Source organism: Solanum dulcamara, chromosome 7 (assembly GCF_947179165.1).
Source record: "Solanum dulcamara chromosome 7, daSolDulc1.2, whole genome shotgun sequence".
Classification (NCBI taxonomy): domain Eukaryota; kingdom Viridiplantae; phylum Streptophyta; class Magnoliopsida; order Solanales; family Solanaceae; genus Solanum; species Solanum dulcamara.
Window position 1 is genome coordinate 16,465,093 of NC_077243.1, and position 16,182 is coordinate 16,481,274.

The following is a 16,182-nucleotide window of genomic DNA, read 5'->3' on the forward strand; positions in this document are numbered from 1 at the left end:
CTGAAGGGATAAAAATAAACAAATTGAATAATAGTTAAATATGTAGCTTAATCGTCAATGACACAAATCGACAATTATGAGGGTGTTAGCTCAAAATTGATTGATTTCTTTAGATGTGCGGCTCGAAAAGACGAAAAAACCACTTGTATCAAACAATTGATAGGCGAGTATGTTGACCGAAGAGCAAAAATAAATGGCCATTTCCTCACGCTCAATTCCCAGTCAAACTTCCATAAAAACAGTCGAATTAAACAATATGCTCTGGTGCTCCATAGTGGATTTGCAGGTAAGATGTTTGTAAGAATGCTCTGTATCCCTATTCTTGTTGTATTACTTTTACTCTGTACAAACATATCCGAAGCCCAAAACACTACTCATTGTTCTTCTTCTTGCGGTGATATTCATAACATCAACTTCCCTTTTCGATTGAAATCTGATCCTGTGAACTGTGGAGATTCAAGATTCCAGCTTGATTGCCAGAACAATCGTGCTATCATAAGTTTGAATTCAAGAAAATATAACGTGCTCGAAATCAACTATGATCAATTCTTGATCAGGGCAATTGATCCTGGTTTGGAACACCAGGGCAGTAACTGTACTTCTTTTCCCAATCATTTCACCTCAAGTTATCCTGGCACCTCAACTTTTGACTCTGGTGTTTCCATCATTCCGGTTATCTATGTCAATTGTTTAGACGCTGTAAATTCTTCGCGATATGTGGAGACTGCTTTCTGTGGATCACAGAACAAGAGTCATAGCTATGTAGCCATAGGACAGGGCATGTCGATTTCGGATTTGGCTGAGAGTTGCACAGTGGAAATGGTGGGCTGGGTCTCGGCTCGTGGGATTTCGGGGGATAAAACTTCTCTATCGAGCATTGAAGGTGCTCTGAGTTATGGATTTGAGCTTTCTTGGAAGCGTACTTTCATGTGTAGAGAATGTGATGCAAGACAAGACAACTCCTGTTTTGCTGAAGGTGATGGATTTAGTTGCAAGCACCGCTGCTACGACGACTCGGGGTTTGATCTTCCTCTCCCTTGTAAGTCAAGATTCATTTTACATTTCACTATGTTCAACTCGGACCCCCTTGTGTGACAGCCTTACCAACTTGGTAGAAGTAAGGCTGCGTACACACCACCTTTCCCCAGACCCCACTTGTGGAACTACACTCTGTATGTTGTTGCTTTTGTTATACTAGGGAATACCTTTTTGAATTATCTGTTTTAACAAAATCCTCATATATGAGGTTGAAGATGTGGTGTGTTCAGAGTCTAAATGGTGGTAAAGATTATTGAAGTTATATGGTATTTTGCAGAACAGAAATATCTCCTTAAATGATGTAACTAGCATCCAAGCAATTTAACTGTACTTTCAAGTTTCAAAATAAGGTGTCATGATTTACAACAGATAAGGATGTCAATTAAAGCAGGTCGAAAGATTTGTCAAGGTTCTTTCATTTATCATATCCACTCTCTATGGGGTCTGTTCTTTGAAGTTATAACAAACTTTGGATCTCTTTTGTATTCAGTTCTCCGCTCTTTTTATGCTTATCAGTTGCAATTCTCAGTAACTTATTTTAAGATGTAGCATCTGTATTTTACTCATATTCCTATATTTGGACAATGCAGGTAGCATCCACTACTATGGCGGTACGTATTTGAGATGCTGGAGTGCAATAACTTCATTACACTAAGCATTTCATTTAAAGGAGACTGTTGAAGCAATATGTTTACCAATTATATAATCCGCATTCATTGCACTATATAACTGTAAGCTATTTCTTTTTCGTCTTAACAATTTCACGTCCTCTAACTTTATTTTTCCTTTGTGATTTGCCTGTTTTGACAGTTCTTACTATATTGTACGGTGGAATAGTTATAGGTGAGTCTTCTTATCTTACTCAAGGATAAGCATTCTTCGTACACTCGGAATTCCAAGAAATAATTACCTTTTGAAGCTTTACTCAAGCCCCTTTACCTCTTCGAAAAGATGTGGTTTTCTTGTTGATGACTTCCATTTTGCTTTTTGAAATCATGCAGTTTCAATTCTATCGTTCCGACTTCTCTTTGGATTGGTATTCCTGACTGCATTAATAGTGTATAAATTGAGAAGGCGACACTTATCTATGTATCAATCAATTGAGGTCTTCTTGCAAATCCAGAGCAACCTCTTGCCAATTAAATATTCCTACTCTGAGATTAGAAAGATGACTAACAAATTTAGGGAAAAACTAGGAGAAGGAGCCTATGGAACTGTATATAAAGGAAAGCTCCGTAGTGGTCCTTTTGTTGCAGTGAAGATGATGCACCAATCAATGGCGAGTGGGCAAGAATTTATCAGTGAAGTTTCCACAATTGGAAGGATTCACCATGTTAACGTTGTGCAGCTTGTTGGATTCTGTGTTGACGGCTCAAAACGTGCTTTGGTTTATGAGTTCATGGTCAATGGTTCCTTAGACAAGTATATATCTCTGCAAGAAGGAACTGTTTCCTTGAGTTACAAGCAAATGTTCGACATATCTCTTGGAGTGGCTTGTGGCATAGACTACCTACATCGGGGCTGTGACATGCAGATCTTACATTTTGATATCAAGCCTCACAACATTCTTCTTGATGAAAATTTCAATCCCAAAATATCTGACTTTGGGCTTGCGAAATTGTACTCCTCAGATGATAGTATAGTGAGTCTAACCGCAGCAAGAGGGACAATGGGTTACATGGCTCCAGAGCTTTTTTATAAAAATATTGGAGGAGTTTCATACAAAGCCGATGTATATAGCTATGGCATGTTATTGATGGAAATGGCAGGCAGAAGGAATAACATGAACCCATTTGCCGACCACTTAAGCCAAATTTACTTTCCTACATGGGTTTACGACCAATTTAATGAAGGAAATGATATAGAGATGCATGATGCGAGTGAGGAAGATAGGAGGTTTGTCGAGAAGATGATGATTGTGGCTTTGTGGTGCATACAAATGAAGCCTGCTGATCGCCCTGCCATGAACAAAGTTGTTGAAATGCTTGAAGGAGATGTTGAACTCCTACAGATGCCCCCAAGGCCTTTTATAGCTCCTCGTGAGATTGCTGGAGACGGTATTGAGACAATAAGAATTTCCAGTGACGTATAGGTGGTTGGCAACTCACTGTGCTGTGCAAACTATGGTCATAATTCACTTAATTCTGATTTAGTTCACGACGTGCAATATCTATCAGAAGAGCTCAATCTCAGGGCAGAAGTAGTCATTTCTGTCCCATGGTGGTGACACTAGTTCCTCCTAGGTTTTATGGTAAGAATTTGAATGTAATATAATGCTTTAGTAAAGTGTATATTAGTTTGCATGTTGGTGTTGTAAATTATTGGAAAATGTAACAATCAAGCATTGATGCATCAAAAAAAGGAAATGATTACACCTTCATTTTTTTGTGTATAAACTACCATTGATTGTCTTTATGGAGCGAGAACATCCTCTGTTTCTCAGGAGAAGCAATTTATTGGTAAAGAAGCTCTTTAAGATGATTACCTGAATTTAAACTTGCCACAACTCATACAAGCAAAATCATAAAGGGTTACTGCATTATCTGCTATTCATTCCAGTACCATTGGGTCTACTAATGTGATAGAAGGAGAGCCTGATCAATATCACTGACCATATAGCATCCCCTCTATGCACCATTTAATCACAGTTATGTTGGTGTGACCTTCTTTTGTAGTTAGAAAGAAATTCATAAGGCAGAGATACTCCACCACAGAAGCCAAACAAATTAAAGCTTCTAATTTTTGCATTTTAAATCTTAGTTATCATCACAGGTTAGCCGACTGATGAATGGTTGACGATTAAACTACCACAGAAATGGCATATAGTTTCCTTCTAAAAGGTATCTCCTTGGCTATATTGAGGCCTTAAGCTTAATCACCTTGGTGGCCACTTGGTTTGATTTTGATTCTTTTTCCTTCTATATTTGTCTGAATAATTTGGTGATCTGTATATTTTGCTCGCAGCTATGATAAGAAGAAAGCAAGGTGCTGCACCTACATATAGAAAAATGAAATGTGTCTGGACTTTACAAAGTTTCTGACCATCTTTCCTATGATACACATTATATTCCCCCCTTGGGTACATATTCTTATGATTACTAGCTAGTAGTTAATGTCTCTGTAAGCGATGTTCATGAATCATGTAGGATCAGGATAATTCATTATGCAACTGAATGAACCATGGGGGATCAAGCGTTCGTTATGTTTCTAGTTGATGCAAAGAGAGGCATATTCTATAGAGACAATTAGACTTCCAATGAGCACAATGTTTTCGTTATGTTGATAGTTAATGCAATGAGAGGCATATGCTATACAGATGATGCCTGGGGATAAATTTTGCCAGTCATCCTCCAATTGACACAACTGTTAAGATTCTTGAATTCAACTATATCATTATAGTACCATCAAAGGTTGTGGTAGAGTGGTAAGTACTCTTCCAACCTTAACCGGAGGTCTCAGGTTCAACTACTGGGTATGGAGTCGCATTTGGTAGGAAACTTTACCCCCAAAGTGGGACTTCCATAAGCGAATCCGGATTAGCTGGTACCGGATACCTGGTGGGAAACTAAAAAAAGAAACTATTTCATCCTAGTATCTTTAAGGATGCATGCACAATTCAAGCTATTACTACAGAAGTTTGTGTATTTTGTTGAATAAAGACAAGGTCAACTATTCCTTTCCAGGATATAATAATGTGAGTATGATTTATTATAAATAATTTGATTTTTTTCTATGTAGATATACACAAATAAGTGATGTGGAGTAGAACTCAGTTGGGTGTAAATTTTACACAAATAAAATAAAAAGGCATACCATTGCGCAATTAATTATCTAGAGCTGACTTCTGACTTTCATCATTCATCCTGCTGTTATGACCAGATCAAAACATCAACTTTGGATAATTAGACTGTTGACATTTGCCATGCTGAATGTTTCACAAATTGATTCAAGACAGCAACTTCACTGAAACCTCTTATGAATTGCAGGGGAATAAACAACAGAACAGTGTTACAATAGAAGCTCAGTAGATATGATGTTGGTAAGACAAATATGGATTTCCATTTTTGTTATCTGCACAACCATTAGCAAAGCTCAAAATATTACACGGTGTACATCTTCTTGTGGTGATATTCATGACATTCACTTTCCTTTTAGATTGAAAGCAGATCCTCTGAATTGTGGAGATTCCAAGTTTGAGCTTGATTGCCAGAAAAATCGTACTGTCATAAGTTTGAATTTGAGAAGATATTATGTGCTAGAAATCAATTACTATGAGTTCTTGCTCAGAGCAATTGATCCTGGTTTGGAGCATCGGATGAGGAATTGTACTTCTCCTCCTGATTACTTTAACACATCTATTATCACCTCAATATTTGCTAGAGCTTTAACTCCTAAATATCATTATCTGAAGTCAACTTCTGGTACTATCACAACTGTTGAATATCATGATCGGAACATTCCCATTATCTATATCAATTGTTTAGCTCCTGTAAATTCCTCGCGCTATGTGGAGACTACCTTCTGTGGTTCACAACACAAGACTCCTTTCTCGAATTCTTCACAAAGTCATAGCTATATCGCCATTGGACAGGACATGTCAATTTCGGATTTGGCTGAGAATTGCAGCGTTGAAATGATGGCCTTGGCCTCGTCTCAGGGTCTTTCAAGGGACAATACTTCTCTATCGGGCATTCATGCTGCCTTGACTTACGGGTTTGAGCTTTCTTGGAAGGGTATGCTAGTGTGTAGAGAATGTAAAGGCCACTGTATCTCTACAGGCGATGGTTTTATTTGCCGTAGCTGCAACCGCATTCAGGGATGAATCTCCATGTACCTTGTAAGTTTACATTCATTTCAAGTTTCCATACCTGAGGTTGAAAATGTGGTTTGTTCTGAGTCTTAATTGATGATACTAATTGGTGAACTTCTATGGTATTTTGAAGACAGAAATAAATATCATTAGAACACCTGAATGCTGCAAGGCCATGCTAGTCTGTTATTTGGAGTTATGATAAAATCTCGCTAAAACGTAGATTCGACACTCATTTTGATGCTAACCAGTTATTCCTTCGTTGCCTCTATTTTAATATATTGGATTACAAGTTTTCAAGTTAGTTAGCTTTCCAGCTGTCACTAGTAGTAAGTTAGTTAGGTTATAAGTAAATGGGGTAGCAATTAGCTTGTATTTACAGCTTGATTAGCTTGAGGAGTAAAGTCGGTTAACTTTGTGTATTAATAGGGTCTTCATGTCATGAATGAAACAGTTGATTTCATTTCCCAAAATATCCTCTTCACTTTTCTCTCTGCAATGGTTTCGTAGTTCATCAACACAGTGCAATAGTTTGAGTTGCATCTGTGAATTTTGGTATAATTCTTATGTTTAAATATTCAGCAATTTATTTCAAGGTTTTCACCGTTTCATTTTATTGAAATTCTTGTAATTGGACAATGCAGGTAGCATTCACTACTTTTTTGGTAAGTATTCAGATACTGGAGTAGTGGAGCGCAACAACTTTATGCAGCAATTTAGCTGAAAGGAAACCGTAAAAGCAATGTGGTTGCCAAGAATGATTCCTGTCATTGCACCACATAGCTGTAAGATCATTCTTGAAGTATTTGACAATTTTGTTTCACTAATGTTATTTTCCCTTTGTGTTTTGCCTGTTTTGACAGAAAATATAAGATTATACAGTGGAATAGTTATGAGTGAGTTTTCTATCTTAATTTACGAGGATTAGGATGATTTTTGGTACACTGTAAATAATAACTCTAAAGCTTTTATTCAAATCATGCAGTATTAATTCCACCATTTCGATTTCTCCGTGGATTCATTTTCCTGATTGCACTGATAGTGTACAAATTAAGAAGACGACACTTATCTATGTACAAATCGATTGAAGACTTCCTGCAAATGCAGAGCAACCTCTTGCCAATCAAGTACTCCTACTCTGAGATTAGGAAAATGACTACTAAATTCAAGGAAAAACTAGGAGAAGGAGCCTATGGAACTGTCTATAAAGGAAAGCCACGCAGTGGTCCTTTTGTTGCAGTGAAGATGATGCACAAATCTATGGCTTGTGGGCAAGTATTTATCAGTGAAGTTTCCACAATAGGAAGGATTCACCATGTTAACATTGTGCAGCTGATTGGATTCTGCATTGAAGGCTCAAAACGTGCTTTGTTATATGAGTTCATGGTCAATGGTTCCTTAGACAAGTACATATTTCAGCAAGAAGGAACTGTTTCCTTGAGTTACAAGCAAATGTTCGACATATCTCTAGGAGTGGCCCGTGGCATAGACTACCTACATCGGCGCTGCAATATGCAGATCTTACATTTTGATATTAAACCTCACAACATTCTTCTTGATGAAAATTTCAATCCCAAAATATCTGACTTTGGGCTTGCGAAATTGTACTCCTCAGGTATAGTATTGTGAGTCTAACTGCAGCTAGAGGGACAATTGGTTACATGGCTCCGGAGCTGTTTTATAAAAATATTGGAGGAGTGTCATACAAAGCCGATGCATATAGCTATGGCATGTTATTGATGGAAATGGCAGGCAGAAGGAAGAACATGAACCCGTTCGTGGACCACGTAAGCCAAATTTACTTTCCTACATGGGTTTACGACCAATTTAATGAAGGAAATGATATAGAGATGCATGATGCGAGCGAGGAAGATGGGAGGTTTGTCAAGAAGATGATTGTGGCTTTGTGGTGCATACAGACGAAACCTGCTGATCGCCCTGCCATGAACAAAGTTGTTGAAATGCTTGAAGGAGATGTTGAACTCCTGCATATGCCCCCAGGACCTTTTATAGCTCCGCGTGAGATTAATGTTGTGGATGCTATCGAGACCATAGGAATATCCAGTGACATCTAGGTGGCTAACTCACCATGTCATACGTGCAAACCATGATCATAATGTACTTAAAACTCTTTTCTTTTGAGCTGGTGATTTCTAAGAATTGTTGTAATTGTATCTAGGAAAATGAACCAATCTTGATAGTATTGAAAACACCCGTAAACTCAACGCGAATTATTAGTTTCATCCTCGAATTATTAATAGCCTTAAAAACACTCGTAAACTCGACGCGAATTATTAGTTTCATCCTCGAATTATTGACAATTTTAAAAACACCCATTTACTTGACTAACTGAATTTAAATACACCTCCGATCTTGCAACATGAGTGAAATACACCCTTAAATTCTCGCCAAGTTTAGGGGGATTTTCAACACTTCTCTCGATTTATTATTAAAAGTCTCATGCTCCTACTATATGTATGTTAAAAAATTATGATATAATTTTCTAACGAACGAGATTCAGTTGCTTTTTCTTGGCTAAAGAAAGAGATTACTCCATCTATTTCCATATCGCTCATGATATATATCAACACTCGGACATCCATTGCATGCATATCCCGCTTGGTTATACTTATAAAAGTGATCTCGTCCTCGGCCTAACTTTTGAGGGTTTCCTCTCCCGTTGGTCGAGCAACTTCGTGCGCTCAGCCCGGTGACTAGGAAATGAGTTTGTCCTTGAATTGAAGTAGGATCGACAGCAACAATGCTGGGGCGGTCAGTGTTGCGGTTGACGATTCAGCTCTCGAAAATGTCACTATTTTGAACCCGCCCCTCTAGCTATGCCTCTGCTTGCAAGTTGTTAAATAATGTTATAACATGTTAAAATATACTATGCCTTTAATAATATATTTTGAATATATTCTAATTAATATTGTACTTTTGTATTTATAGCAAGCATATGTTAGAATATGTTAAAATATATTATGCCTTTAATAATATATTTTGAATATATTCTAATTAATATTGTACTTTTGTATTTATATAAAGCATATATTTAGGTTTCTTAGTTTTAACTATTAGTATCAATCTTTGTATTTAGCATATCTTGTAATTTGTATATATTGACCAAGTTCAATGAAATTAAGCAAGAAATTCAATTCCTTCATGGTATCAGACTAGTACGATCTCCTAATCCTAGCCTCATCTCTTCTTCTTCCTATTTCCTTTCATCTTTTCTCATGGTAGATTCGCCCAAATTTCATCCCGCTCTCACCGTCACTAATATTAAGTCTCTCGTACTCGTAATATTAGACAATGAGCAAGGCTTGTATCATTCTTGGGCTACTCTGTTCATCAATCCTGTTAAGGTTTATGATCTTTACGATCATTTGGTTCTACCCACGGAAGTGTCAGCTCTGGCTACCAACACTACGACCAAGTCGGCTGATTCGGCTCTTTGGAAGAGTTTGGACGTTGTTATATTGCAATGGATTTACACTGCGATTGCTCCTGATCCTCTTTTAGCTATCCTCAAACGCAATGACACGGCAGAGGACGCGTGGAACCATCTTGAATCCTTTTTTCAAGACAACAAAGCCTCCCGAGCCACCCATCTCGAAGAGGACTTTACAAATGTTGTTTTCGAAGGTTTCACCTCAATTGACAGTTATTGTAATTATTTACAATCTCTGGCGGACAGGTTGACTGATGTTGATGCTCCGGTGACTAATAGTCACCTAGTTTTATGTCTTACCGGAGGCGTATAGTGGTACGGTGGATTTTATACAAAATCAAAAGTTATTGTCCCCTTTGAAAGTTGTCGTTCCAGGTTGAAAATGGCCGAGCGTACCTTAAAGACTCGCCAAGCTTGTAAAAATAGTGTGTTCGGAAATCGGGCTGATAGCGCTGCCATGGTTGCCGCACCTTCTTCCTCTTCGGATGACTCCTCTACTAGGAACAAAAGAAACAACAATAATAAAAATAGGAACAATTCGAAATCAAATGGCAAGAAAAAGGCAGCTCAACAAAGCTAAAGTGGACCCAGTCTAAGTCAGTCGCCACATCAGCAACACTAGTGGCAGCCATGTCATCAAGGCCCATCACCATAGTGGCAGCCGAGGTGGCAGCCTAGTTGGGGAGGTTGGACAGTGCCTCCTTGCCCGTTTTCTGCATTCCAGTGGCAATCAAGGCCCAATTTAGGGGCCCAACGCCCTTCAACCTCTGGGCCAGGCGTACTTGGGCACAGACCTCAATATTTTAATGCTCTTACACCTACTTCTCCTAGCTACACACCCACCGATATTGAGACCGGTATGCATGCTCTTTCCTTTTCTCAACCCGATGGGAACTACTACATGGATACTGATGCTACATCTCACATGACGGCGGATGCAGGTATTCTCTTTTCTTATTTTATTTCAAGCAAGAAGCATCATAACATTGTTGTCAGTAATGGTCATTTAATTTCAATTATTGGTCACGGTCGCACTATTTTGCCCCCCCCCATATCCACCATTTACCTTAAACAATGTGTTACATGCTCCAAAACTCATCAAAAATCTAGTCTCAGTTCGTAAGTTTACCACAGATAATATGGTTTCTATATCATTTGACCCTTTTGGTTTCTCTGTTAATGACTTACAGACGAGGAACAGACTAATGAGATGTGATAGCATCGGAGACTTATATTCACTTTTCTCCAACTCTTAAGCCGTTTCTTCTACCAATCAATCTGTTTTTATTGTTTTGCCTTCGGATATTTGGCACAATCGTCTAGGTCACCCTGGAGATAATATACTTAAGTCTCTTTGTAGTAAAAATTTTATTGATTGTAATAAGGCTTGTAAAACTTTTTGTTCTTCTTATCCTCTTGGGAAACATTCTAAGCTACCTTTTTATGATTCGGTTTCATATACTTTTCTTCCGTTCGATATTATTCATAGTGATCTTTGGACTTCTCCCATTGTTAGTACTTTCGGCCATTGTTATTATATTCTTTTTTTGATGACTATAATAAGTTTCTGTGGACATTTTCTATTGCCAAGAAATCTCAAGTCAAACACCTTTTCTTAGTTTTTCATGCTTTATTCAAAACTCAATTTGACCGTAATATTAAGATGTTTCAGTGTAATAATGGTACGGAATACATAAATGATACTTTTATAGAATTTTTTGAGAAATATGGCATGCTTTTCCGTCTTTCATGCCCTCATACATCTCCTCAAAACGGCAAGGTCGAAAGACACATAAAATTCATTAATAATATCATCCGAACTCTTCTTGCTCATGCATCCATGTCACTATCCTTTTGGCATCATGCACTCTCCATGGCCACATATCTTCTCAACATCCTTTCTTCCAAGGTATTGAATAACCAATCACCCGCTCAAATCTTATATCAAAGTGATCCAGATTATTCGGGTTTGCGTTTTTTTGGTTGCTTATGTTTTTCATTATTCCTCTCATCTACTATTCATAAATTACAAGAAAGGTCCACTCTCTGTGCTTATTTAGGTCCGGCTCCTAATCATCGTGGTTCAAGATGCTATGGCATGTTGAGTGGTAAAATCATAATCTGTCGTCATGTTCGTTTTGTTGAAACTGAATTTCCATTCTCCAAACTTCACAAAATAAAACATTCGCATTATGATATTTTTAGTGACACTATTAATTCTCATTTAATATATCATTTGTCATAAAATTCCACTCAACCTACATTGCAAACTAACCCACCTAATCAACCGGACCAACCTGTGCAGCCCAAAATAAATTTGACCTCTCTTCCTCAATCTGGGTCGCAGTCTCACACGGGCCCAGATCACTCCTCACCTCATGCTGCTTCTCCTATACCCAGCCCAACTATCTTGACCCCTCCTCACACCACTTCTAGGCCTACTACTCCATTTCACACCGCATGACCACTCGTGCATCTAACGGCATTTTAAAACTCAACCCCAAATACTCTTTCAACTACCACACTACGATTACTACTGATATTTCTCCTTTGCCAAAAAATCTTGTTAGTGCGCTTCGTGATCATTATTGAAAAGTGCAATGTTAGATGAATTTAATGCTTTAATTAAAAATAAAACTTGGAAATTAGTGCCTAGCCCACCTAATGTGAATGTTATTCAGTCTATGTGGATTTTTTGTCATAAACATAATTCTGACGGTTCTTTCGAGTGTTATAAAGCTCATTTTGTTGGTAACGGAAATACACAACAGCAGGGCATTGATTGTGATGAAACGTTTAGCCCCGTGGTTAAACCGTCTACCATTAGAGCAGTTCTCAGCATTGCTCTCTCTAAATCTTGGCACATTCATCAAATGGATGTCAAGAATGCTTCCTTACATGGGCGTCTCAATGAAACAGTTTATATGCATCAACCTATAGGTTTTCATAGCAAACAATTTCCAGACTATGTTTGCCTTCTGAAAAAGTCTTTGTACGGATTAAAACAAGCTCCTCAGGCTTGGTACCAAAGATTTGCTGATTTTGTGGCTACCATTGGGTTCTCTCTTAGTAAGTCAGATCACATTTTATTCGTTTACAAGAATGGTTCTACTATTGCTTATATTCTGTTATATGTGGATGACATTATTCTTACAGCTTCTTCTGACCATCTTCGTAAGCATATTATGGCTCTCTTGTCTTCTGAATTTGCTATGAAAGATCTTGGTCATCTGAGTTTCTTCTTGGGTATTGTTGTCACCTGTAACACCCACGGTGTCTTCTTATCTTAGACATAATATGCTATAAAAATTATTGAACATGCTGGAATGTCTAACTGCGTCCCTGTCCTAATCTTGTTGACACTAAGTCCAAATTTAGTGCAACCGCAGATACTCCATATGATGATCCGACTATGTATCGTAGTCTTGTAGGTGCTCTTTAGTATCTCACATTCACTCAGCCAGACATTTCATATGTCGTGCAGCAGGTCTGTCTTCATATGCACGCTCCGACTAATGAGCACATGCGTTCCCTCAAGTGTATTATACGCTATCTTCAGGGTACTTTAACCTACGGTTTGCATTTGTACAAATTCTCAGTTAGTCGACTTATCTCTTACACAGATGTTGATTGGGGTGGGTATCCTGACACCTGTCGTTCCACTTCTGGGTATTGTATTTTTCTTGGGGATAATCTGGTCTCTTGGTCTTCCAAACGGCAACCTACTCTCTCCCGTAGTAGTGCAGAGGCGGAGTACATGGGTGTTGCTAATGTTATTTTTGATTCATGCTGGATTCGAAACCTACTATTAGAGTTGCATTGTCCCATTCAAAAGGCTATCCTAGTTTATTGTGACAATGTGAGTGCGATATACTTATCTGGCAACCCAGTTCAACATCAACACACTAAACACATTGAGATGGATATTCACTTTGTTCGTGAGAAAGTGGTTCGTGGCGAAGTACGTGTGCTTCATGTGTCGTCCCGTTATCAAATTACTGTTATTTTCACAAAAAGGCTTCCGCGCATTTTATTTAATAATTTTCGGAAAGTCTAAGCATACGAGAACCTCCCGCTTCGACTGAGGGGGTGTGTTAGAATATGTTAAAATATATTATGACTTTAATAATAGATTTTGAATATATTCTAATTAATATTGTACTTTTGTATTTATAGCAAGCATATGTTAGAATATGTTAAAATATATTATATTTTTAATAATATATTTTGAATATATTCTAATTAATATTGTACTTTTGTATTTATAGCAAGCATATGTTAGAATATGTTAAAATATATTATGTCTTTAATAATATATTTTGAATATATTCTAATTAATATTGTACTTTTGTATTTATAGCAAGCATATATTTAGATTCCTTAGTTTTAACTATTAATATCAATCTTTGTATTTAACATATCTTATAATTTGTATATATTAACCAAATTCAATAAAATTAAGCAAGAAATTCACTTCCTTCAAATCCTTCAAATACGGCAACAGATAAATCACTCTTATCATACTAAAAGCGACGTTTGTGGGCAAAATGAAGTCATACAAGTCAACTCTAAGTCACCTGGAGTATTGGAAGTGCTGGAGAGAAAAGTAAAGTTGTTCACTTTATAAAACCACATCAAGAAAAAAGTTCCAATATAGTAGTAATATCATTCTATTTTCCTCTGTATATTTAATTTGACAAAATGTCGATAAGAAATTCATTTTTTGCTAGTGTTTTTCTATTTGTTACATTCATAACAAGCTCTGTAGCCCAGAGTTCTACAACTTCTGATCAATGTGCCCCTTTTTCCTGCGGTGATAATCCAGTAATACGTAAGGCTCAATTTTTCAGATCCGTCGATTTATTAATTTCATTCGTGCTCATCCAACTTTGAGTTTATCACGTAGAAAAAATCATTCTTTTGTGCGGGTTTTTTTGGAAATTGTGCAGGTGTTGTTATGCTGATAAAATATCTTGTGGGATTCTCAATCTTGATTGCAGTAGTGGTGTGGCAGTGCAAAATACGTAATTTGAATACATGGAATGATGGTTTGAAGAATAGAAACGAACAAAACTGTTAATTTTACTACTGTTTTTTTTATATATAATAAAAGATTCAGTTGTTGCTTTTTCTTTCCCGTCATATCAATTTCTAGATTTAGCTTTGATATTACATACAGCACAGTGAGCTAGATGTTCTAATTACCTAGCTCAACTCATGTTCACTCTAAATGAGTCACGTTTGTGGTATAGTTACTTTATCTCTATATTTCCTTGTTCAAGCAATGAGATGTCTATCCACAATAACTTTTTGTCATTTCAATGAATACGAGTCTTAATTTACACCTGTCACGGTTTACTTTGAGTTGGGTGTGTTTGTTACGAAGGAAAATGTATTTTTACGGAAAATGATTTCCTAGAATGTGGGTTTCTCACCTGTGTTTAGTGTTTAGTAAGTTTGAAAAATATATTATTTCAAGAACATTTATATGTTATTTAATAGTAAAAGCTATGAAAGCGAAATGAGATGGGAAGTGGGGGTTCGGGGGTGACGGTAGGGGCAGATCTAGGGGGCAGAAAGGGATTCACCCGTAAAAAATTACACTATAGATAAATTTTCTATATTTATATATATATATATATTAATTTTGAACCCCTGAATAAGAAATAGAGTGTAGTGTATGGTAGGTGCCTTTCAATTTGTCCCTTGCATTTAGAGTTTGAACCTCAGTGTGAGCATTACCTTTTTATAAAACAGCTCCGAGAAGAAAAGAAGGCTGTAGAAAGGGGAGGAAGTGAACATGGAGGCTTAACAAATCTTGTGGCCTAAACTCAAATCTTAAAAAGAAGCTTTAAAGTTATTTAAATAAAAATTATATTTATTTTAATTTAAATTGATTCTCTAGCTTCTTAAATTGTAAAGTTATTAATTACTTGCTAACATGTATATTGAGTTTTAAATAAACTAATTCATATCTTTTGATTGACATTCAATTTTTCTGCAAACATTTTTCACCAATTGTCTCAAAATAGGATAACTATTTAGTAAATGATATCTTCTTCTTCATTTTTTGTAACTTATGGAAATATAACCATTGTCTAACAACTCTTTTGGAAAATAAAAAATAGTATGAAAAAATCTTAGGCCATGATCTAAAATTTTATAAGTTATTACAAATATTAGACGATAGTGTACTTTTTTTATAAGTTAGATAAATATATGAACAAACATTAGACGATAATTTAAAGTTATTTAGAAAAGTAATTTCCCACGGGTTATATTTGCATATTTTTAAAATAAAAATAATGTAAATGATGAAAAAAAAAATGCAAAGATTAGGTATGTCTCTTCATTAATTTCTCCTACTACAGACTACATCATATTATAAGATTAAAAATTTGGGACCTAAATTTTTTTGAGGTCTACAGCGGGGGCTTCAGTTGTTTTAGCCTAAAGCCGGCCCTGGAGGTGAAATGAGTTGGGACTAGGGCTGTTCACAGTTTTGGTTAAAACCAAAATCAAACCGAAAATTTAACCAAATCGAATAAAAAAACCGACATTCAGTTTGGTTTGGTTTGGTTTGGTTTTAAATTTGAATAACCGATAATATTTGGTTTGGTTATGGTTATAGAAAAAAATAACCGAATAAATAACCAAACCAAACCGATAATTATATACTTAAAATTTATAATTATTTATATGTATAATATTAGTTTTTCATAAATAATTAAAGATATTTTATACGTTTTAATTATTAATTTAATATTAATATACTTATTTTTGAGGCCCAACAATCCAAACCCAACTCTCAAGCCCAATTATAAATTCTAATAAACACTAAGTCCAAGTCCAACAATCCAAGCCCATTAGCCCAACTCTCAAG

General features: G+C 36.5%; 2 protein-coding genes, 1 long non-coding RNA gene and 1 pseudogene across 3 annotated transcripts; all 4 read left to right on the forward strand.

The window, feature by feature from the left end:
• Positions 1-42: 42 nt before the first annotated feature.
• On the forward strand, positions 43-3,453 carry LOC129893738 (rust resistance kinase Lr10-like). Its single transcript, XM_055969097.1, has 4 exons — positions 43-1,039; positions 1,629-1,649; positions 1,849-1,881; positions 2,040-3,453. Exons 1-4 carry the CDS (start codon positions 58-60, stop codon positions 3,128-3,130), a joined length of 2,127 nt encoding a protein of 708 aa, XP_055825072.1. The 5' UTR covers positions 43-57; the 3' UTR covers positions 3,131-3,453.
• Positions 3,454-3,871: 418 nt separating this feature from the next.
• Positions 3,872-8,115, forward strand: LOC129893739 (rust resistance kinase Lr10-like; annotated as a pseudogene).
• LOC129894552 (uncharacterized) lies at positions 5,069-6,572 on the forward strand. The gene is made up of 2 exons (XM_055970253.1): positions 5,069-5,771; positions 6,493-6,572. The coding sequence occupies exons 1-2, from the start codon at positions 5,069-5,071 to the stop codon at positions 6,570-6,572; spliced, it is 783 nt and encodes a 260-aa protein (XP_055826228.1).
• Positions 8,116-13,787: 5,672 nt separating the features above from the next.
• On the forward strand, positions 13,788-14,580 carry LOC129895639 (uncharacterized). Its single transcript, XR_008767808.1, has 2 exons — positions 13,788-14,130; positions 14,249-14,580. It is a non-coding gene; the product is annotated as an uncharacterized LOC129895639 (long non-coding RNA).
• Positions 14,581-16,182: the final 1,602 nt, after the last annotated feature.